Source organism: Eptatretus burgeri, chromosome 5 (genome assembly GCF_056783735.1).
Source record: "Eptatretus burgeri isolate ZD-2024b chromosome 5, Ebu_testis_v1, whole genome shotgun sequence".
Lineage (NCBI taxonomy): Eukaryota > Metazoa > Chordata > Myxini > Myxiniformes > Myxinidae > Eptatretus > Eptatretus burgeri.
In genome coordinates this window covers 39,168,374-39,193,373 of record NC_140965.1, presented here as the reverse complement: position 1 = coordinate 39,193,373, position 25,000 = coordinate 39,168,374, and the positions used below count along the sequence as shown (strand labels likewise).

Genomic DNA, 25,000 nt, shown 5'->3' with positions numbered 1-25,000 from the left:
TCTGGATAAAATCACAAACTGGTCCAACACGTGGAACATGTCTTTCAATCCACACAAATCTCACACTCTCACTATGTCTCTTCGAAAGGACCGTTTACAAAACCCCCCCATCCACTTTCTCAACAATCCTCTGGAAGAAGTCTTTTCTTTCAAGCTTCTGGGTCTCACTATCTGCCATGACCTTTCCTGGGAAAGTCACATTTCCAACCTCGCCTCAAAAGCCAGTCGCCGACTGGGAATCCTCCGTCGTGCAAAGTCCTTCCTCGGCCCTCTTGAGCTCCTCTGACTACTTACAAAGCTTTTGTCCGTAGCCTGATGGAGTACTGCTCTCCCCTCTGGGCTGGTGCTCCTGCCTCCCACCTTTCTCGACTTCACGCTGTCGAAACCAGGGCTTTTAAGATCATCGGCATCTCCCGCAATGAAGCTGAGTCTTTGGGCCTCTCACTCAATCACCGCAGGTTGGTCGGTGGTCTTTCTGTCTTCTACCGCCTCCTCCCCACCCTCGCCCTCCCTGCTCTCTCTGCGATTTGTCCCAACCACATTTCCACAGGGCGCTCAAGGGCCGCCAACAACCCCCTTGTGGTAAAACTACCAAAATCACGAATCACTGCTCATCTTCACTCTTTCATTCCTCTTTTTCCCACCTTTGGAATAAACTTCCTCACTCTATTCTTTCCCATTCTTCCCTCCAGGCTTTCAAAACAGCTGTTCACCACCACCTCTTATCTTCCCCCATCCAAATCCTCGATCTTTTCTACCCCCGATAATCCACCCAAGCCCACTTCCTTCAATTCTCCTGCTTTCCTTCCTGAAAGTCCCTGTAATGTCCATCTTCTCCTCGCCATGTTCCCCGTCCCATCCCCATCCCTCTCCCTTCCACAGTTCACCTGTGTCTGTTCCCCAATGTTTTGTCCCTTCCACTCCCACCCCTCTTGTCTCATGCCTCCTTGCTGTGAGTTGTGTGTTAGCTCTCATACGAGCCTCGACCAAGGTATACAAAAAAAAAAAAAAAAAAAAAAAAAAAAAAAAAAAAGGGCCTTGGACGAATTTTTATAACCACGCTTTAGAAGAAGAAAAAAAACACAGGAGAATATTTCAATATTATAATCAGTTCTGTCTGTCTGTCCATCCATCACACTATCTACCTCCAAATGGTTGTGCACAAATTCATCAAACTTGGTAGTTATGATCACTACTTGGCAAGAAGGTGTGATAGCAGTATCATTTTTGGTCCTGCTCCCTGGGGCTTTGGATGGAATAATGGGCACATTTTAAAACATTTTTAAAATGAAACTTTGCATCTGCAATCGAATTTGGGGGACACATGAAATAGGTATCGTTTTTTTTTTGGTGGGGGGGAGTTTTGACCTCCAGTTCATGCCTCATCAGGGGTTGAGGACTTGGAGTTACAGGGGTCAAAACAGGAGATTTTTTCAAACTAAAAATTTGATATTGGGTCATTCCTGGTGGAACTTTTTTGCCATCTTTCAACTTTACTTGAGATGGGAAGCGTGGGGATTTGCGATGGCATACCATCGACTTCACTCCATTTGAACTGGTAAGGGAAGGATATGGACAGAGCATTTGTTTTTTAATGTGATGATCTGCAGTAAAATGTTTTAAGAATACTGATAAAAATGGCCAAATTGTGATGTTTCCAGTTTTGTTTTTGTCCTTTCCATATCCAGTCCTTTTTGAAGAATGAGGAAGGAGTTGAGTGGACAATATTTTGACATATTGGTGTCCCTAGATGTTTGTGTGATGTTTTAATTTATAGTCCATGTATCAGGACACGTATCTTCTATCGGTTTACATTAATAATGTCAGACTACAAATGTAGGCCAGAAAATATGATGTTGGTGATAGCTTTGACATAGTACAGTTATAAGCATTTGAACCATGAGGTCATTGCAGCTTGGAAATATGAGATTAAGGAAGTAAGATGTCAGTGTTGTCCAATCTGGGAGGCGGAAACAAGCGGAAGCTCTAAATTGCAGGAAAGAAAGGTCTGCATTGTATTTTTAAATAACTTTAAAAATGTAATAAGATTTGAATAATGATTTAAGATGCAAAGTAACCTGACATGTCATTAGGTCAATTACTTTTTAGATTCCTATTAACTTCCTGCAAGTCAAGGTCAATTTCTTTTTGTGCTCAGCTGGCTTAATAGCCATGACTGCAATCTTATTTCCTAAACTCTTAGTCTTGACCGGAACAAATGGGATGCTTCGCTGTAATTTTCAGGTCATGCCTAAAGTCTCGATCTGAACATTTTGCTGATGTCACATTGAATGACAATTAATAAACGTTTTCACAAAGAACCGTGATGTTAAACATTTATTAATTTGATACATTCAGGTCGAGAAAGGGTTAAATGTTCATTGCAACTTCTATCATTGGCATTTTACATACTGGAAGACTTATGACAGAATGAAAATAATTTTTTGGATTTTACCTAAATCGTGATTCATTATCTCATGCATGTTTGACGTTTTGGCTTCATTTGTTAAAGCAGCCTCTACCCCACTCCCATTCCTCTCTTCCCAACCACCCCTCCTTCCAATATTCGACTGGAGATGCAAAAAGTGTCACAAGTGATGCTTTGGCAGATTGCCAAGTGATGTTATACAGTGCCACTGATCACCCAAATGGGAGCAGTAATACCTGCCCGTCAATTTTATTTCCTGGTAGTTAAGTGTGATTTACTGTCTGCAGCTTCCATACTGAAATTCGATTTGCTGCAAGCTAACCATTGGCATGGGAATCCAAGAGTAACAGGTTATAAGACACACACATGCCATATAACAAGCATAGCACGTACTTCATTAAGCTATGTGCTAATGGGCAGTAGATGACACAGTTGTGGTAAGAGTCCTTCTGCTTCCAGGCACATATAGGTTAAATATCCCACATATAACCACAAAGTGAATGAGGATTTCATATGAATTTTAGTTTTGCTTAACATAGGACCTTTGCAAAAAAAATGGTTGCACTTGGGAAGATCCAGATGGAAGAATGAAGACACCAAAAACCGGTATGGCTGCCCAGGAGCAAGACCGATTTTCCTGGCCATTAAGAACCCCATTTAAGAGGTAACAAATCAGAGAAACATAGGTCTAACTGATTTAAATGAATGCTCAATGATGACAGAAATGATACCAGTAGAACAACCAAAACCAATCTTCTGACTAGTTTGTACCCAGGTATTGTCTGGACGAGCCCACACTCCACCATGGGAATATTCTTGGACAGGGCATTTTCTACCTTGGGGTAAACTCTGGGCTCGGCAATAATATATCCCCAAGACTATGGTTAGGATTTGGGTTACGAGGGTTAGGGCTATTAGGGTTAATGCTAAGATTATTATACAGCAGAATCGTCCCTGAGTGTATTGAGGTATAAATCAGTTGGGGAAAGATTTTTTTTCCCTGTTACAGTAGATGGTAAGTGATCAAATCGATAGTGGTAGCATGGTAGATTTGGTAATAGTACCTAAAGTATTTATTTTAATGTTTTCATTGCACATAAAAGATACAGATAAAATGAGTAAAATTTTGAGTACTGAATATGAAATAGGTAAGGTGGAAGCTGAGTGGAGAGATGTCTGGCCAAGCAGTAGAATGAAGAAAAGATTGTTTTAAAATTGGATGATCACAGTATAAGGCAAAGAGTAGCAGTAAGTGAAAGCAAGTACCGCACCTCAAGGAGTTCACCAAACCCAAAGGTTCACCAAAATGCAGAGTAAATAAAACAGCAGAAGAGAAGAACAACATTTGCAGAAAAGTTTAGATTCTAAAGGCAAGTAAGATAGCAGAGAGGTAGTACATTTGCCTTTGAACTTTGCTGTCTGGGTTTGATCCCTGACCCAACTATAAAATCTCACCCTCGTGCTTCACAAGCAGGGCATCACTTCAATGAACGTGTTAAGCTGGTGTTGCATCTGCAAACATTAGCTGCAGTCTTTAGAGTTACTACGGTGTATTTTGAGGAAGAGGAAGAGAGTTATTGCCAGCACCCTGAACAAATTCCTGCCCTGAATACACATACGATGGTTAAGCGATGCAGCTGCCCTCATGAGGTGCCCAGAGGACCTGGTGCATGACCAGGAATGAAAATTTGCTGTTCTATCTCAATAATTGGCCGCCAGAGGTGGCCAGCTCAGTGAGGGGCCTGGAAAGAAGAGAAAGTGAGGTCTATTTTCTTTGAAGATTGGGTAAAGAAATGGCAAATATAAGGTTATGTACTATTTTTAAAATAGCTCACTGCAGCATTCTGATAATTTCCAAGCAGTTATAAAAAAAACAAAGCTAATTGACTTTAGGGATGTATAAACATTGTGATTGTGTTTACAAGTGTTAATCGACTCAGGACTAATGACATTGTATGGAACTAAATAAAATTAACTTATAACTGCATATAAATTTACTCGGTCGACATCCTGGAGTTTGATTACCTTCTTACAACAAAGATATGGAGGTATTGTAGCAAATTCAGAATCGGGAAAGAGGAGAAACTTGGGTTTAGCTAGATTTAATAAGGAGAAACGATTCGAAAAGACAGGTATGTTCACACTACAGAAGAAAAGGGTACATGGGGATATGACAGGTGTTTTGGATATGAAACAGGATTGATGAAGTAGGTGGAATGAGATTCTTTCAATTGGTGGTTGGGGGTAGGCCGAAGGGGAACAGCTTGAAAATAAAGAAAAATAGAGCTATAAATGAGGAGAAACGGGGATTTTTTTCTCTTTTTTTTGGAACTTGGCATAACTTGTTTTTGAAATAGTGTACCAGGAAGAGAAGGTAAGAGTAGTGGAAGTAAGCAGAGTGGATCAGTTTGAAAATGAGTTATAAAAACAAAGACTATCAAAGGGAAAATGTGGAATCAACAACAGGTAGATGAAACATGTAGGCAGGTACAGTACATTCCATGCATTCCATTCAGAATTCCTCCCTTCATATAAAAAGTTGGCTTCATAATGAGGGCAAATATGCCGGAATTCAGAATGGCATGCTGTTGAAGTCATCGGGACTCACTCCGATGGAGCGGTCCAATTGTATGACCACGCATTCTAGCCCTTCAGGGTTAGGATGTGTGTTTACTTGATCATGTGCTTCAGCCTTTGGGTTGAGGGGCATGTGTATGCCAATAAAATAGTCTTGTTGGACTGTGTGCTTTGGCCATGGGGTCAAGGTGCATGTCCCAAGCTCTTTAGATGTTTTGAATTTTTTAAAACCTTTTTGTATAAAAGGCACTTTCACAAGAAGGGTAAATAAGCCTGAAATCTGGATAGGTGCCTCCGTTTGATGTTTAACTGATGTTGACCATGTTAACTTTGTATGTTTGACAGAGTTAGCAGGCCGATGCCTCCGGATTGGAGCTGACGCTTTGGTGTAAGACCTAGTGTTTCGTGGCCAAATTCTCAGTTACTGCCTTGGTTGAAAAGTTCTTCAGCACCCCATGTATTTAGCGAGCTGTGGAAGCATTCAGGTAAATAATGAGAAGGGCACTCAGTGGAGTGCATACCTCTGCCTGGATCCGGGTCCAGATTCGGATCTTCGCCAAAATTTAATCAATTCGTCCTTGTCATACACGCAACTTGTCCACCAAGTTTTTGCTGAATTTGTCTGTAGCTTTTTTAGATATCGTGCTGTATATATATATATATATATATATATATATATATATATATATATATATATATATATATATATATATATATATATATATATATACATATATATCGTTTTTGCCATATCTTTCAGTGGTGAAGAATCATTAAAAAAATTATAGGAATATGGAGCCGTAACCGGATCCTCACCAAAATCTAACCACTTTGTTCTTGTCACACACCCAACGTGTCTACCAAATTTCATCCTAAACCGTCTACAACTTTTTGAGATATCCTGCTCACAAACAAACAAACAGACGGACAGACAAGGCAGACCATGGTGAAAACATTACCTTCTTCCACCTTTGGTGGGCGGAGGTAATAAACATAAGCTGGTCGTGAACTTCCTAAACGGATATGGATCAACCACAATCGATGCTTTTGTTTTCTGTCTTATAAATTATATGGAAGGCTTCCAATATGTTCTATTGGAGGAGCAAAGGGGAGGAATGTAAAGGGATTCAAAAGAAAAAGATGGTTAGGTTTAAAGATCGTGCAGGTGTGGGATATCACCCGAGGTAAATAGTTATGGACAGTGACATCGTAGGCATAGAGTCTCATACTCTATTTTTTGAACAAGAAGGGACAGAAACCAACTTCAAACCGGAGTCATGGAAACCAGGCTTCATGACAATCTGGTGGGATCGAGTGTTGGTGATTATAGTCTTGTGGGCATGGTGACGAGAGCAACTCAACTCCAGGCATTCACATGCAAATGAATTACTTGTCAGAAATTATTACTGTCCCCAAAACCTCGAGTTTAACGATCGTTTAATATCCAATTTCATGATATTTTTTCCCCAGAACAAAGTTAGTGACACTTTTAATTCCACCTCCTTTACATATTATCAGACCATATTATGATGGAAGTACCTCTATTTAAATATTCACAATGAAAACGGAGCACTCCAGAGAACCAAATTCAACCTCCATGGGAGAGCCGTGAGATGCGGATTCCAGCAGCTTCTTATGGACGTGAAGAGAATACTACGGAATTTTTTGTGGGATTTCCTTTCTCTGTTAGTACCTCATGATCTAACCCTTGTATGAGTATGATGGAGCTTCAGAAAAATGGGGGAAGAGGGCTTTGACAATTTTTTGGTGCATTATATGCACACAATAAGTGCTTTGAATTATCTTAGAAGCATTACGCTGGGGTGCTTTAAATTCAGGTTTGGATTTGCTTCTGACAACAATGTGCCTTTTCTTCAATATACAGTGCTGAGCCTGGACCAGTTAGCCCAGTACAGCGTGTCCTCACCTCCTGTGGGACACATCACAATAGACGCTATCAATGCGACGCAATGTAAGCTCATCCTTGATTCAGATTAATGTTAGCCGAGATGACCTGTTGCACTGAACCAGCCGAGAGACCTTCCTTCATTTGTTTTCTCCCATTACAGTGAAAGAAAACACCAATGAAATTTCCAGCTGACAAAAGGTAAAATACCTTGGCTGTAAAAAATTTGGATTTAGTAATAAAATGAACATTTCTGAAAGAACAGTGAATCGCCTGGGGAAATAAGACAGGTGGTACAAAGTCGTCAGATAGATCCAGATCTATCTGTATTCGATGCCAAAATAGCATAGATTCAATTTGAGTCTCTCTAATGGATGTCGAATAGCTTTCACATTTTGCTGTTTTCTCCTTTCTCTCCTAGATATGTTTGAGCAAGGCTGACATACCGGGTGCCGAATTGTCACAGCTATCGTGACATCCGCCAGCCTTAACGAGATGGAGAGTTAATCAAATGCCGTTCTAGCAGGCGTAAAGCTCTGGCAGGCCAACAAACTCCCAGGGAAGCCTGTCACTAGTGGTGACGTGTGTGTAATGAAAGTTCATAATGAATTTGCAAGCATTGCCTGACATTCCTGAGACCCTAGAGCTTGACCATTGTCACTACTTCCACATCGGTGTACAGTTGAGCCAAGCTATTTGTGTAAGGACTTCATTTCAAATGCACCACATATACACATGCTCCAGCCTGGTGTTGGCTTAGTGGTTAGGGTGGTGGCTTGGGATCCCAGGGTCCTGAGTTCAAGCCCCGTTGGCTGCTGAATTAACACCAGGGGGTTGACTCAGCCTGTCATCCATCTGAGGTCGGCGAAGTGAGTACCAGTGTACTGGTCCCGGTGAGTAGGGAAAGAATACTGGTTCTGGCTCACTTTTCCCCATGTAAATGAATGGGGGATTTTCAGCCATGAAATTTTTCTTTTTTTTCCCTGAAAAAATAAATCCCCTTTTTAGCCCAAGGTATATTTATTTGTCTCCCCTTTTAACCTGGAGCCTGGTGTTGGCTTAGTTGTTAGGGTGGCGGCTTGGGATCCCAGGGTCCTGAGTTCAAATCCCGTTGGCTGCTGAATTAACACCAGGGGGTTGACTCAGCCTGCCATCCTTCCGAGGTCGGCGAAATGAGTGCCAGTGTACTGGTCCCGGTGTATGCCCCGGTTAGAATAGGTGTACCGTATCCCTGTGTGTCGTAAGAGGCGACCAGGGTTGGTGTCAGGAAGGGCATCCGGCCATAAAACATTGCCTCAAGAAAAAGCCAAACCCCTGCACAGCAGGAAAAATGGCTGTAAAAACGGTCATTTTTTATTTCCCCTTTTAACCTAGGGGCTCTCTATTCAAATAGCCCATACAACAAGATAAAGATTTGTTAAAGGTGATTCGAAAGAAATATCTGAAACGTCTAAGCCCCGGGACACTCTTTATCAAATAACCAATGCATATTGTTTAGCTCACTCATTGAACCTATAAACATTTGTTCATTCTCAAATTCCTTCAATAGTTTAATTTTCTTTGCACAATAATCCCCATCTAAAATATTGAAAAACAAAACATTTGAATCTTTATATTTTTTAAGATCCACTTATTGTGCCATTACGAAATGATAAACTTCTCTTAATGATCTCATCTGACCACCTCCTGAGTTGCATATCATTTTGATATTGTAGTAAATTATTTTTCCATTGTTCAATTGATAACCATCAAATTTTTCAGTCCATTCAAACATATTTATTATTTTCTTTACATCCTCTAACTTATTGGTTTTTAAATTGATTCGCATATTTGTTTTATTTACCTTTGTTTTAGATATTTTTCAATAAGACTTATTTGATATTTTTCACATTCATTATGTTTTCCATTTATATACCAAGACTGAGATTTTCTCCACTCTTTAGTTTGACTAATACTTGGTTCGACCATTTATATATTGTGAAAAACGCGGCGGAAGCCATAAAAACCCTAACCCATCTTCCCATCGTTAAAACTTGTGTCCATATGGAACACAATCTATTCTATTCACTCTATCATACAATACCCATATGGAACACAATCTATTTTATACACTCTATCATACAATATCCATATGGAACACAATCTATTCCATTATCTAAAATAAATCTCTTATCATCAAAGGCTCCTAATGCCTTTTTATTTACTTCTTCACTATATATCTTATGTTTATAACTTCTTATTGTATTCATTTTCCTATATTCTTCTTTTCTTATTCATCAAACAATTATAATAATTTCTAAAGTTATTGATTTCTTTATTACATATTTCTTTATTCCCTTTAACCTTTTATCAATCTGATCACCATACTTATAAGCATATGCCTTTGCTCTCAATCCAATAAACTCACTCATTACTTTTCCACCCAACTCATCCTTAAACTTACCAATAACCTTTTCATTCTTTTGAAAATAACTCACTCTTCTTACTAAAATTACTTGTATCATATACTCCAATGTTTTTCTTCATATCCTTATAAACATCGTCAGTTTTTATATCTAGAATAAAACTATCGGTGTCCATATACAACAATGAAGCATTTTCACCATACTCTTTCTTTAAATCATTATACAAATAATCATACATCAATATCTTTGATAAATCAAGAACTGCTGTTCCAATATAAATTGGTTTATCCATGACAATACTTTCCTTTTCATATGAATAGCAGAAAAGTTCTCTGAAAAAAACCTCTTCTCTCTCAAAACTTGGTTTATTTATCAATCTAGAATCTGTCTTCCAAGATGTTGCAGATCTACTGTTTTGCCTGTTTCTAACATTCTCCATTGTCTTTCCAAAGACAGCATTATTCATCAATTTATAGAATTCCCCTTCAAATTTTACTTTTGTATTTGTTCTCATATCTGTATTGAATTTAATATACTTTTTATCCAAGGACTTTGTTTAAATTTTAAAACTCTATGAATTTTAGCTCCTCTCAACCCAGCAGATAAATATTGTCTCAAGTTCCTTTGATGCAAAACATTCTCTTTATCATAGAATGTTGTTAATAACTTTTCTGTTGATTTGCCTTTAATATTAAAACTTTTATGATAATCACTGAACCATTCTTTCTTTGGGGTTTCTTTCTCACATGCAAAAGGAAGGTCTTTATGCTTATTATGAAGATCACTCGGGTACTTCAAATCAACTTCAAAATAATAACCTTCTTCTTTGCCATTCAATTTCTCTTGAGAAGAAATAACAATATTCATCAAAGCCTTTTCATAATCCTTTTCTTCCACCCACTCTAATTTACCATAAGGCAGAGATTGAGACATTGCCCATCCATACAAATTATTAGCATCAAAGTACATCAAATAATTACTATCTTTTTCACTCTCATAATTTGGAAGATATTTATTATTTGCTTTAGCATATCTTTTTGAACATACTTGTGATATTCCACCTCTCTTAGACTTCTCAATCATCAAAAGCATATCTACATCACTGACTAAATCTATATCTTGTTTTGTCATTTTCAACATTGCACTCAAGCTAAACCAGGAGCTGTGAAATAGTGGGCAGGATCTAATCCATAACAATTTTATTATGACAGAGTGATCTAAAAGCTTCAAACACATCAGCTAACAATAAAACATCTGTTTTTAGATACAAATCATGATATTCTCCAAGGTTCTTTATCTTAAATAATTTCCAAATTTCTTGTGCGTGTTTATATTCCTTATCACTTATCTCTTCTTCATAAAGGTTATTATAGAAACTTTCTTTTGAAGGAAGTTGTGTTTCTTTAAATCTCATAAATGAATCCATATAACCATAAGGATAAATTCCCTTACTTGTAAGAATTTTCTCTTTACTTTGAATTTCATTCCTTGTTTCAATTTCCTCTCTAGTTAGAATTCCCTCTTTAATCAGAATTTCATCTATAATCAGAATTTCCTCTTTAGTTAGAATTTCATTCTTTGTTCGAATTTTCTGTATAATTAGAATTTCATTTTCAGTAAATATTTCTTCATTCATTTCCTCATTAATTAGAATTTCCTCTTTACTTTGAATTCTCTCTTTAATCTGAATTTCCTCTTTAGTTAGAATTTCCTCTTTTGGAAAGAATGAATTAAGATTTGGAAAAGAGCCCGTGGAGCTTAGATTTGATGCGAGGTTGGCTAGTGGTGTTCCCATAAACTTGTAAGAATCAAGAAACCTTATACGAGTTATAGGTTTTGTGAATATCATTTTTGTAAATGAAATATACTTTTGACTTGTGTTTGTTATGGCAGAAATATTCCCTGGTGTTTTTGAAAGTTCATTTATAAATAGATGTGTGTCATAGTTGGCGCTGTTGTGAAGAAAGACTGGAATAAAAGAAGGTAATTTATAATTAAGATTACAACAGGAATGAGCGGGACCTCTATATTTACCAGTAAGATGACAATGATCCCTAACTTTAGACTCCTCAATTTCCTCCTCACAAATATGACAGATATTGTTCTTTCTAAATTCTAATTTTTCTTCTATGGTTAATTTCATCGGTTCATTTGTTTCTTTCATTAATTTACTTAGTCTTATACAATCCTTTTCTAATCGTTTTACAAACTCTTGTGAAGCATTTTTTCCACTATACTGTTCAAGTTTATTATACTTTTCTCCAACAGATGATTTGATATAATAACAGAAACCACAAGGAATATGTTTTGATATTTATTTGTATATGGTTCTTTTGGATTAGGAGAAGCAGTATTTATCTTTTTAAGGATACATTCAAAATCAGCGTATATCACAAATGGGTGCATGATAGATTTATTATAATCTTCAAAAGAAATCTTTTCACCAGGTTTTAGGCATTGTAATTACAGCTGATTTATGATTACTACAATATTTTGAATGTTGTTCTAATCGTTCTTTTGTATGAAATGAATTAAGACATCGCTTACAAGGATATATTTTGTTTGCTGTTCTGAATACCTGAGAAGAGATTAATCTTGATAAATTATTGATGTATGTGTAATGTGAATTATTTTCCAACACTAAAATATAAAAGATCAATGTGTGTTTCTTCATTTTTATAGTTGTTTGAAATTTTTAATATTTGAACTTTGTTTGTATCCGTTAATCCATATACATTAATAGAAAGATTATTCTTTTCTCAAATTTAGGAATATCTGTTAGTGGCATTGGGAAATTAAAATCTTTAATGTCCAAGGTATTCTCATATTTCATATATTGTTTTACTCTTTCTGAATTACATTTTGGTGGATGTAAGTGAGCAAGAACAGACCAGAGAAAACATTTATTATCATTATTCTTAATATTAACAACTGCCTTCTTTCGTTTTATTTCTTTTGGTAATTCAATATAAGAAGAAGCTTTAAGAGGGTTTGATTTTAGAATGTGTACATCTAAAAGATGATGATTTTAATATTGAATCCACTTCCTACCACTGTATTATCAACATCCTCCTCTTGTCTTGATAGTTCTTCATAAACCCCACTATTCAAAAAATCTTGAAATGATGTTATAAAATGAAGATCTGTCCTCATATAAGGAGTTTGTTCTTCATCTTGTCTTTTTCATATTCATTTCACTCCCATATAAAACTTTAAAGTTTTCATTTCTTTTAATGTTTTTTAATAAATTTTTCAACATCAGGTTTCACTATTTCAATTGATTCAATTATTGATGATGGACCGGGTTCTCCAAATTGAAAAATCCTTATTTTTATATGCCCTTTAAATGCCCCATCAGTGTTTTCAATATAATAGTCTCTCTTTACTTTAAACTCATTTTTCTTGTGTTTTTGTGATTGAAGATGCCTATTATAACTATACTTCAAAACATCCTTTGAGCAGGTATCACAATGTTTTCTTTCCAACTCAAGAGGGGATATTTTGTGAAATAGATTAAATGTGTGTTTGTTGGTTCGGAGGTGTTTTCTATAATGTTTATATTCGTGATTACAAACATCGCAGTATGTTGTATTCACCATATTTATATAATAAAACTTTGCTTAAACTAAAAATTTCTTGATGAAAATTTCGTTTATTTTACAGGTGAATCTGTGCTTAAACTAAAATTTTCTTGATGAAAATTTCGTTTATTTTACAGGTGAATCTGTGCTTAAACTAAAATTTTCTTGGTGAAAATTTCGTTTATTTTACAGGTGAATCTGTGCTTAAACTAAAATTTTCTTGATGAAAATTTCGTTTATTTTACAGGTGAATCTGTGCTTAAACTAAAATTTTCTTGATGAAAATTTCGTTTATTTTACAGGTGAATCTGTGCTTAAAACCATTTTATCCTCCAACTTTTTCACTTAATAAATACAATGTTTCAAGACACAAAAGACAAGTTTCAATCAATCTCTTCATTTTGTTAAAGATGCTGAGAAATATGTCAAGGATGTAAAATTGAACAAAGATAAATATAACAACTATTGGATAAAAACAATTATGGTGGATATGATGAGTTCTTCAATTTACTTCAGTGGAAGGGCTTTTTTAGTATACCTGGAAGAACATCAATTAAGGTATCTCTAACAAAAGTTTCTCCTCTCCTTCTGGCAATATATTCAAAACTAGAAAAAGCAATGAAACAAGAAAAGGTATCAAAAAATAAAAACCTTATGGATGAAGCTTTAGAAAGAAAAGATAAGACCATCTGTAATATGCAAGGAGAAATTTGTATTTTTTTCAACAACCCTAAAGATATAAATCCTGATGAAATAAAGGATGTTAATATATCAGGTGAAATGACATTTCGTTCAATTGTAGTTAAGGATCATTTTAAAATTACCTTTAATATAAAAAATGTAGCAGTTGAATCTGTTAATGAAAAAATGTATATCGATATCGATGGTAATGTTTTTTCTACTAATTAAATGAGCCAATATTCAACTGAAGATTTTGAAGATTATGAGTGATTATGATACCGAGAGTTTGCATTCAAACGATAGTTATGACACCGAGAGTTTGTGTTCAAATGATAGTTATGAAAGTATAGATGATTCTGAAAGTATCGAAGATGATATCGAAGATGAATTTCAGTTTAAGTAAAGTTTTACTTTATAAATATGAATAGTTTACTCGATTTTGAGCCTCTTGAATTCCATGATTCTCCATATGACAAATTTGAGAATTGTCCTGCGTGTGAAAGACGGGGATTAAACACAGAGTCAAAAGCCTATAAACAATGTATATTCTGTGATTATCTTCTAATTAATGATAATCAAAAATATAAAAAGGAAAATAATTCTTTTAGATTTACACCAAAAATGAATTACTTTACAAGATTGATTCGAGAAATGAATGTAAAGAACGAGGGTGAGAACACACCTTTCCTTACAAGGAAGAAACTGAACGTATTAGAGAAATGTTCAAAGGATTGTTGTTATATCTTATTCATGGATGTGATTTTCAGGGAAATATCAACACAAGATATTGCATAAATAAAATAATGGATTATCTTGAAATTAAACCTGAACTTAGGATAAAATATAGAATTTCGAAAAAAAGCAAGAATAAATTAAATAACCTGTTTTCCAAATATATAAATGAATGATTTTTACCTATTTGGGAAAATAAGATAAAATTTGACAACCATAAAAATCTCCCAAATTCATTAAGATGCCTCATAGTTGGTTCAAGTGGATGTGGAAAAACCTGCTTACTTTTAAAGATGCTCCTCACTCCCAACTTTTAGATTATGATAATTTAATAATTTTCACAAAGTCGAGTTTTCAACCAGAGTATCAACTACTCTCACAAGGTTTTAATGCTGGTCTTCAAAAAGAAGATATAATCGGTTTATTTAAACTTCAAAAAAACCTAAATGATTTTAACATTGAAGATATAATACAACTATTTTGTGATACACAGAGATGTAAAGAAATCAAAACCGATAACTTGTATTCTGAGTGATAATACGGATGATATACCGTCTCCCCTAGATTTGGATAAATCCAAAAGAACCTCGTTATCTTTGATGATTGTGTTAATGAGAGAAACCAAACGGTAATGGACAGCTACTACACAAGAGGGAGACATTCTTCTTGTAATTGTATTTATCTTAGTCAATCGTACTTTCAGCTTCCTCGTCGTTCCATCAGAAACAATGCTAATACTTTTATTTTATTCAAGTTAAATTCAATAGATATAAACAATTTTTGGAGACAATTGTTCTACATTATGTAGTAAAAAGGATTTTGGGGATTACATGAAACACACGACTGAAAAATATAAATATATTGTTGTGAAACAAGATGAGATATTAAATGATATTTTTCAATAAATAAATGGATGCGAAAGAAAGAGCAAGAAGATTTAGGGAACATCAAGAGTTGGTTTCAAAAGTTGTAAAACAGCAGGAAGACATAAAGAAGAAACGCAGACAGAAACTAACGGGCGAAGAAGCATTTGAAAGAAAACAAGAGAAATTTTTTAAACCACTTTTAAAAAACTTCCCAAGGAAAAATGAAAGATGTTTCCACATTTCCCACGGTAGAATATACTCCTAAAAAACTTCAAATGTTAAAAGATTTCAGTCAAATGACGGAGGAAGAATTAGAGCATTTAGGAGAATTAGAATATGATGATGAAGGTTTATTTCAACAACTGGAAGAGATTAATCGACCCCCTGCTTATATTGTGAATGCTCTTCAAAACAATGAATATTCAGCGGATTCAAAAACCAAAGCAGCACTCATTCCAACAGAACAATCAGCAATATTTCATCTTGTTCAAGAAAAGGTATTGATATTTAATGATGAATTAAGGTTCTTGGGTTCTCCTCAACACCCTGTTAAACTAACTCCAAGATTAATGTTTCTTCTCACAAAAGATGGAAGACAAGGTTCAACTGTGAGGGATGAATCAAAGTATATTGATAAACCATTGGATATGGAAAATAATGATGATAGAGTATATATTGATCTGCTGAACACTCTAAATTATAAGGTTATTCTTTCTGGTAAAAGTAGGAAGAATGAGAAGGAGAAACACATTATTCAGGCTTTAAGTATCCTTGGTTCAGGTGTTAGTTTTCTTCCAAATGACCCATTGCAATTAGTTAATAGACTGTTATTGTTGTTAGGCAGTAAGAAGGCTGGAAATAACAATTGTTTTAATGAAGCATCAGCCATTTTAGACCAGTTGATGAACATGAAAATAATTAATAAATATCAATATAAAGACATTTTATCTCATATTAAATAAGATGAGAAGCACAATCCTTAGTTTCAATTTCACAACAAAGCGACCACACATCTTAATTCCCATACCCACTACAACTTGACACAACAAAAGAATATGAGGCATCTTTATTGTCCATGGAAACATAATACCTTATTTAATATAACCGAGAAAAATGACAAGTTTAGTTATAATCCGTGAAGTGAAGAAAAAACGATAAAAGTCTCACCCGGAGCATATGAGATTTCTCAAATATCTTCGAAATTGCTCGTCTTATGAAAGAACAGGGTGATGAACCAAAAAATATTGTTATAAACATTCAAAAACATACTTCAAAATCAACGATTAAAGTTAAAAATAACTACAAGGTTGATTTCACAATTGATAATTCATTTAGAGAGTTATTGGGTTTCTCCTCAAAAAAGATTGAAACTAATGGGACGTTTTACAGTGATAATGTCATTTCAAATATCCTCAGGAATAAATTCGGTGTTAATTCACTGTGATTTGATTGATGGTGCTTATAATGATGGGAAAAAAACAAATACAATATTTTCATTCAGCGCATACTCAACCCCAATTGGTTATAAATTCAATATGGAACCCAAAAATTTGGTTTATCTACCTGTGTCAGGAAAAACCATACACAGAGTAAATTTTAGGATAACCGACTGAAGATAATCGTGTGATTTCTTTTAATGGAGAAGTTATATCCATCAGAATTCACCTACGTGAAGTTTTCCAATAAATAAATACGATGGTTATTTTGAGGAAACACGAGTTGGGAAAATATAAAATAATTACAGGGGATGGGATGTTCCTTTCCCCATACTACAAGGGTGAAGGTATGTATCTTGGTAGAGGATACTATAAACCTAAGAGACAAAGGGTGTTGGACATTAATTTAGAGGAGATGGGATAATTGATACTCTCATGGGTATTGGTTCAACTATTCTTAAACATAAAGATCTAATTGGTTCAACTGCTTCTGCTGTGGGAAATGTAGCAGGTGCCGTAAAAGTATAAAAGATGCTCAGAAGGAATCTCATAAATTACAAGCAATAAAAGAAATTAAGAAAGGCAAAACTCAGTTGTCCCCCCAAGAACGACAGAAAATAATTCAAATACTTGGATCAGGGTTTCAAAAGTTTTAACATCTTTTTTTTCCTAAATAAATACAAGTATGGAAGCAATTGATAGTATCTATGATTTGGATGATACTATTATTATCTCAAACTCCACTAAAAAAGAAGATTACTTCAAGGTAAATGCAATAACTGGAACAGACTGGAATACGAATGGTACAAAAAGTTTTGAAATAAATAATCAACAAACCTATTTGAATCTCTCCGAAAGTTTCTTGTTGTGTAAATTTAAATTCACTAAGGCTGGGAATAACACAAACGCTACACTTGTAAATGATTTCTTCTGGAAAATGTTTGATAGTGTGCGTTTGTATATTAACACAAGAAGTTGAAGCGGTTGATTATGTCTCTGCTGTATCTGAAATGATAAAATTTACACTCTATACATTCAGTGATAGAATGGGAAAGGGGTCTGTCGAAGGTTTTATTCCTGATATGTCAACGGGAACAAACACAGACCCTGGGTATACTCAAAGGAAAGGAATGTATAATGATGATACAAAAGCAGAAAATAGTTTTACTGTGGCAGTTCCTCTTAAAGGTATATTTGGATTTTGTGATCATGATAAAGTTCTGTATGGCCTTAAAATTAGATTTCAACTACAAAGGAATGATAATGAAAATCGATTGCTTTTTGGTGTTGGTAGTGCTTTTGGTGATCAGAATAAATTTGTAATTGAGGAAATGAGTTGGTATATCAGTGAATATACTCCTAATCTTAAAACAGAAGAGATGTTGAATCGAAGACTTAACTCAAAGAAACCACTCAGTGTATCATACCTCAAAAAATGTCAACACGTTAAACTCAATCAAACAACTTACACGTGGAATTTGGGTGTTCTGGAAGGAAAGCCACGATATCTGTGGATCATTTTAAAAAGCCAGATGGTGATACTGCGACTGATAAGAATAATGCATTGAGTGATAATGCTAAGGTGAAACAACTTCGCGTTTCTCTAGATGGAACATTTTACCCACGAGATAGATTGGAAATTAATTGGGAAAAAAATGATTTTGCTGAAGCATACAAGTCTTACCAAAAGGTGTGTGAAAGTAATGGAAATAAAGAACCTATTTTGGATATGACAGCATTTAAAAGTTTGTATACAATCTATGCGTTTGACCTGAGCGCTCAAAGGAAACTATAAAGTCTAATGAGTGGATACTTCCCTATACATTGAAAGAGGAGAGAGTGAAGAAGTTGATACATATTGTTTGCTTTTGGAAGAAACAGAATTGCAGATTAATACAGATAATGGTGTGATGATTAGTCTCACATAATTTTTGTTAAATAAATGAGTGTCAAAGTACCAACTGTGGTTTATGTTAATCAAATCAATCTTCATAAACTATCATCTTGTGTTCAAAATCAAAAGCCTTATGTACGATTAACGTTAATACAATTCAGAGAAAAGGAGCAGTAAGAATTGATGTTTTTCTCACAAGAGAACAGGTTAAAATCTTGAATGACACTGGCTCACTTAAAATTAAAATGACAAAACCAATGTTGAAAAAATATTCAATAAGAGAGACGAGTGGAGGATTTCTCCCATTTCTAATTCCTTTATTTGCTGGTTTAAGTGCGGTTGGAGCATTGACGGGTGGTATTTCAACAGCGGTGAAAACTGCCAACGAAAGGAAGGCTCAACTCCAGGCTCAAAAGAATTGGAAAGACATAACAAAGAGTTGGAGAAACAAATTAGTGGAAGTGGTGTAATTGTAGATTTTGCTGAAAAACTTGAAGGTCTGCCTGATAAAGCGAGATTGTTAGTTGGAGATATGCTTTCTTCTATAGCACAAGCAGGTGTAAAATTAACGAAAAGAGGTAATGGATTATATCTTTCTAATAAATAAATGAGCATTGATGAGTGGTTGGAAAAAATTTGGAAAGAATACAACATCAAATTTACAACTTGTCAAATATTGTAAGAAATTAAAAATTCATAATGTGGTTATTTGTATGAGAGATGAATTAACAAATGTGCCGAAACATACAAAGAATATTATTATGAACTTAGAAGATAATAATGGGAACGGTTCTCATTGGGTTTGTATTTTTAATAGTCAAGACAAATATTATTTTGATAGTTTTGGTCTTCCACCACCTGTTGAAGTCATAAAATTCTTACAGAATGGTGTTTATCAAACATTTCAAGTCCAAGAATTAAATTCCAAGTGTTGTGGCCAATTATGCCTATATGTGTTATTTCAACTCAACAAAAATAAAAATTTTATGATATTATTTTTAATCTAATATAAATGACTTATGTTGGTAAAGATGGTTCTATCTTTGGTTTATCTCAAGAACTGGATATTGATTTATCAAATTATTACACAAAGGCACAGGCTGAGACGACATAAATATAATATAACCAAAAATATTAACATGAAAAATGCTTATAAATTAAAAAATTATCCAAGCCGACTGACGCGAATGACTTGGTGAGATTAAGCGATTTATCACAATATATATCCTTAAATAAAACGGCTGTGTATTCCAAAGATACAGAAGTGTTGATATTATCTCCAGGTCATACAGAATTCACAGTTCGAATTAAAATAAATTTTTATAAAGAAGAGGGTATCGTTTGTATGAGAATAGAACAATGGGGGTATGATATGAATGATTTAGGGTATAATTGGTCATTTAAAATTAACCTCGAAGACCTGGAACAATTAAATCAGTCTCGTAAGGAAGAATATTATCCACTTGGTATCGAGAATGAGTTTTGTGGGGCTACGATTAGTAAACAACAAATAAAAGAATTTAATAAGGGTAAATATAATAATGGTTTTGCCCTTGTTTATCTCATGAAAACAGAAAAAACAGGATTATATATAATAAGTAAGGAAATACAAAATGATTTAACTATGGGAAGATGGGGAGGTGTTTCGTGCCATAATATTATTCTAACATATATTTCTAATACATAAATGACAGCAAGAAGGCTTCAAGAAAATTATCATTTCTGTGTCCAAGCATACCTTCAAGAAAAGGGTATTCGGTATTTTAATAAATATGTTCTACAACATAAGAATGAGGTATTTTCAATAAAAGATTGGCATTATGCTGATGTTGATAAACCGACAACTTTAGATTTAATTAGAATGTTAAATAATGAAAAAATTATAAAGTTAAGAAAAGGTAAGGCTCTTTTAGAAATTCAAAAGAAATTTTATTGGTTTCCTGTTGTAAAAAAAATTATTTTGGATACAGGAATAACAAGAAATCCTGATGAATATATGTATAATATTCTATGGGGTGTAAGCGATTCAAGGATAGTAAGGGATGAGGAAGGAGTTGAAGAAGAGAGGGAAGAGGAGGAAAAGGAGAAGAGGGAGAAGAAAGAGAAGGAGGAAAAAGAGAAGAGAGAGAAGGAGGAGAGGGAGAAGAGAGAGAGGGAGGAAGAGAGAAGAGAGAGAGGGAGGAGAGAGAGAGAAGAGAGAGAGGGAGGAGAGGGAGAAGAAAGAGAAGGAGAGGGAGGAGAGGGAGAAGAAAGAGAAGGAGGAAAGAGAAGAGAGAAGGAGGAGAGGGAGGAAAGAGCGAGACAAAATAAATATCAAAATATGGAAACCAGTGAGATTAAAAAAAGATTAAAGGGTATTACAGAAAATAACTCAACCCACCGAGGAGGAAAAGAAAGAATTGACAAGTCTATTTGCAATACTTTTCGGCAAGACTATTGGCATCGACAAGATATGGATTTTAATTCAAGTTTTTCATTTTTTTTTTTCTTAAATAAATGGAGGAGAGAGTGAAGGCATTTCTAAGGATTCTTTATGTTTTAAAAATCAAGATTCAAATGTGCATGTTGGAAACTAAAAGGTTTTTGCACTCTGCAGAATTTTTCTCATAAATAAATGAGTTATTGTCTCAAATGTAAAAAGAAAACTAATACTAAAAATATTTCATATATTAAAAGTAAAAATAACAGGGTTATACAAAAAGGTATATGTTCGGTGTGTGGTTCAAAAAAAATCAATTTATCTCCCAACACAAACTAGGAGGAGATATCCAAAAGTTTTTATCAGGAAGTAAATTTACAACTACTGGAATACCAGGGGAATTACATCTTCAGGGTATTCTTTCTGTGGCCCAGGCACAAACTTGGATAAAAGATTAGATGAGGCAGACAATCCTAAATCCTGGAGTAAGCCTATCAATAGAGTTGATGAAGTGTGCATGAGACACGATATTGATTATGGGAATACCACAACGTTGGAAGAAAAGCATGAAGCCGATAGAGAAATGTTGTATAATTTGTCTCTGATACAAAATCCAACCTTGAGAGAAAAAGTTGATCGGTTCATTGTGAAGAAGATGATCAGTGCTAAATTGAAACTTGGACTTGGAAATTCAAAAAACTTATAGGCTCTAATGATGCCATTAAGACTGAAGAGCAATTAGCTGATGAATTACATAAACCAATATTCACAAAGTTTCAGAGAAGGAAAGTTTATTCCAAGGAAGTAGATTATATCTGGTCTGCTGATTTGATTGAACTCAATAATGATAAGGGGTACAAGTATGCTTTAACCGTTATTGATTTGAGGAGTAGATATGCGTGGGTTGTACCATTAAAAAACAAAACAGGTAATACTCTTATGTTAGCCTTCCAACAGATATTTAATAAAAGTAAGAGAAAACCTAAAAATTGTGGACTGATGAGGGTAGGGAGTTTTATAACAAGACATTTATGAATTTTCTAAAAAATAACAGTATTACATTATACAGTACCTTTAATGAAGGAAGGCAGTTGTTGTTGAACGTTTTAATCGTACCTTAAAGAGAGACTATATAAAAAATTCACACAACTCGGTTCACAACAATGGTCATCTTTTATTCAAGATATTGTGGATAAGTACAATGACACGATTCACACGTCAACAAATATGAAGCCATCAGAAACATTTACAAAATTAAAATATGAAAAAGAGATTAATGTCAGAAAACCTAAGTTCAAAGTTGGTGATATCGTAAGAATATATAGGTGGAAATCTCATTTTGAAAAAAGTTATACGAAAAGATGGACCAACGAGCTTTTTAAAATTGTTGATGTAATAGATACGGTTCCTTGGACTTATAAGATATATGATTTGGAAGGGGAAGAGATTTTAGGTTCATTTTATTCACAGGAATTACAAAAGACAAAGATAAATTGAAATTTTTTGACTCCGCCCCTTTTTGGCTCCCACCCACACAAGCCCCCGCCCACACAAGCCCCGCCCACACAAATCCACACAAACCCCACCACACACCCCCCACAAGCTCCAATAAATTGAAATTTTTGACTCCGCCCCTTTTTGACTCCGCCCACACACGCCCCTCCCACCGAAGCCCCGCCACACAAACCCCACACAAGCTCCACACAACCTCCACACAAAAACTCCACACAAGCTCCACACACACAAACCCCACACAAGCTCCACCCATATTCATCATATTCACATAATTAGTGATTAGTTAATTAGTTCCCCACACACACAACATGTTTATTTAATTAAAAAATTATCCACCCATCCACACAAGCTCCACTCATCCACCCATCCCCCCATCTCTCCACCCATCCATTTATCCACATAAGCCTCATCCACATTCACCCCTCCCACACAAGCTCCACCCACATAAACCCCTGCCCATATAAACCCTGCCCACATAAACCCCTCCCACATAAGCCCTGCCTACACAAGCTCCACACAAAAACTCCACACACATAAACCCCTCTCACACAAGCTCCACCCACATAAACCCCCGCCCACACAAGCCCCACCCACACAAGCCCCACCCACACACACCCCGCCCACACAAGCCCCTCCCACACACACCCCACCCACACAAGCCCCCCACCGAAGCCCCGCCCACACAAGCCCCGCCCACACAAGCCCCACCCCCCCTCATCCCCCTGTGCGCCCCCACCTTTGACCCACCACCTCCCTCATCCCACCCCCCACCCTTCCCCACACACACACATGGGGAGGGAGGGATGGGATGAGGGGTGATGGGTCATTGAAGAGCGCACCTACCCCCCTCCCCCCCCAACCCCCCTCCCCCTTTACATCCCTTTTATTCTTTTCTTGTAATTCAGAATCAAGTAATTGTAAACAAAACAAATATAATTTATTAATATTGAAAATATTAAATATTCATTTATGCGAGAATGTACAATCTTTCCCAGCAATCTTCTTCAGATGCCTTGTGATTTCGAAACTCAGACACCATATTCTGTTTTGAAACAAAAAGTGGATAATAATTAGGTTCTATAAAGATAATTACATGGTAATATGAATAAGCCTCGTTGACCACTGAATTAACACACCAGGAGCCTGTCATCCTTTCAAGGTCAATAAAATGAATTCCAGTGTACTGACAAAACCACGTCCAAACTAATGATGCAACCAACATAAGGCGACATTCTAAAGAGAGAGTGATATTAATAATAATTCAGAAATATTTACCTCCAGAAAATCATGTGTTGTACGAGTGATATTAATAATAATTCAGAAATATTTACCTCCAGAAAATCATGTGTTGTACAAGATTGCTTCAACAGCTGATGTTGTGCGATAGTGCTGAAAAAAAAAAAAATAAGTCAAGGGTATAGATGAAGAGACAGACAGGGAAAGCAACACACACACACACACACGCACACACACACACATACACACACACATAGACACACACACACACGTGCCTCACCATTGGTTTAATTCATTCGAGATCAGAGACCAGTCATTATAAATCATTGGCCTCTTCAATAAGAGCAGAGAGAGGTAGGTAGAAAGACAGACAGAGAGAGAGGCACACACACGTGTCTCACCATTGGTTTAATTCCTTCGAGATGAGAGGACGTGATAAGACTTCATGCCACTCATTGAAAATGTCTTTCAATTCTCTTCTAAAATCATTGATCTCTTCAATAAGAGTATTAATTTCATGAACCACGTCGTGATATGTGAACTCAATTTCTTCCAATGCCCTGTCAGGGAAAAAATATATATATATATCAGAATTATCATGATTTAATTAATAATCATTTGCTTCATCGTTCAAAGAGAAAAGCATACACAAACTTACCAACTCTGTAGTGGGCTGTTGGCTTCATCGGAAGAAATATCGTCCATGCCTCAGTTGTAAAAATGAAATCCCGTCTGGCAGAAACTTTGTCTGGCGGAACCGCTTATAAAGCAACGATGAGGAAATTGCTTAATCATTGGGTGTGGGCACAGGAAATGACAAGCTTCTCTTAATGATCTCATCTGGCCACCGCCCGAGTTGCAAATCGTTTTTGGACATAAACCACGCCATAAAAGTTTTGATTCAAATGTTTTCAGTTCGTGTTCTGAGATAAAATATAAACACGAGACCTTGTCTCACAGAATAGTTCCTATTTTTTCACAGCATGACAGTCCAAAACCACTTCCTCATTCACACAGCACGGCCGTGTCAAAAAACACTTCCTCATTTTCACGGCATGAACTGAAAACATTTGAAACAAAACTTTTTTCTGGCATGGTTTATGTACAAAAATGATTTGCAACTCAGGAGGTGGTCAGATGAGATCATTAAGAGAAGTTTATCATTTCGTAATGGCACAAAAGGGGTATCTTAAAAAATATAAAGATTCAAATGTTTTGTTTTTCAATATTTTAGATGGGGATTATTGTGCAAAGAAAATTAAACTATTGAAGGAATTTGAGAATGAACAAATGTTTATAGGTTCAATGAGTGAGCTAAACAATA

At 35.5% G+C, this 25,000-nt stretch overlaps 2 protein-coding genes across 4 annotated transcripts in view; both read right to left on the bottom strand.

Annotated features, from left to right (window-relative positions):
- LOC147026277 (pumilio homolog 1-like) overlaps positions 1 to 25,000 on the bottom strand; it is a 364,690-nt gene that overhangs the window by 260,352 nt on the left and 79,338 nt on the right. The gene's annotated exons all lie outside the window — the stretch shown is intronic.
- Positions 23,327 to 24,747, bottom strand: LOC147026278 (uncharacterized). The gene is made up of 4 exons (XM_085881547.1): positions 24,335 to 24,747; positions 24,078 to 24,236; positions 23,772 to 23,829; positions 23,327 to 23,482 (listed from the first exon to the last, which is right to left on the bottom strand). The coding sequence occupies exons 1-4, from the start codon at positions 24,379 to 24,381 to the stop codon at positions 23,408 to 23,410; spliced, it is 339 nt and encodes a 112-aa protein (XP_085737673.1). The 5' UTR covers positions 24,382 to 24,747; the 3' UTR covers positions 23,327 to 23,407.

Coding starts and splice junctions, on each gene's coding strand:
- LOC147026278 (XM_085881547.1), bottom strand. CDS start 24,381: ATGGACGATATTTCTTCCGATGAAGCCAACAGCCCACTACAGAGTTG. Junction 24,237..24,334: donor AACAGCCCACTACAGAGTTG/GTAAGTTTGTGT, acceptor TTTCCCTGACAG/GGCATTGGAAGAAATTGAGT. Junction 23,830..24,077: donor TCGAAGGAATTAAACCAATG/GTGAGACACGTG, acceptor TTTTTTTTTCAG/CACTATCGCACAACATCAGC.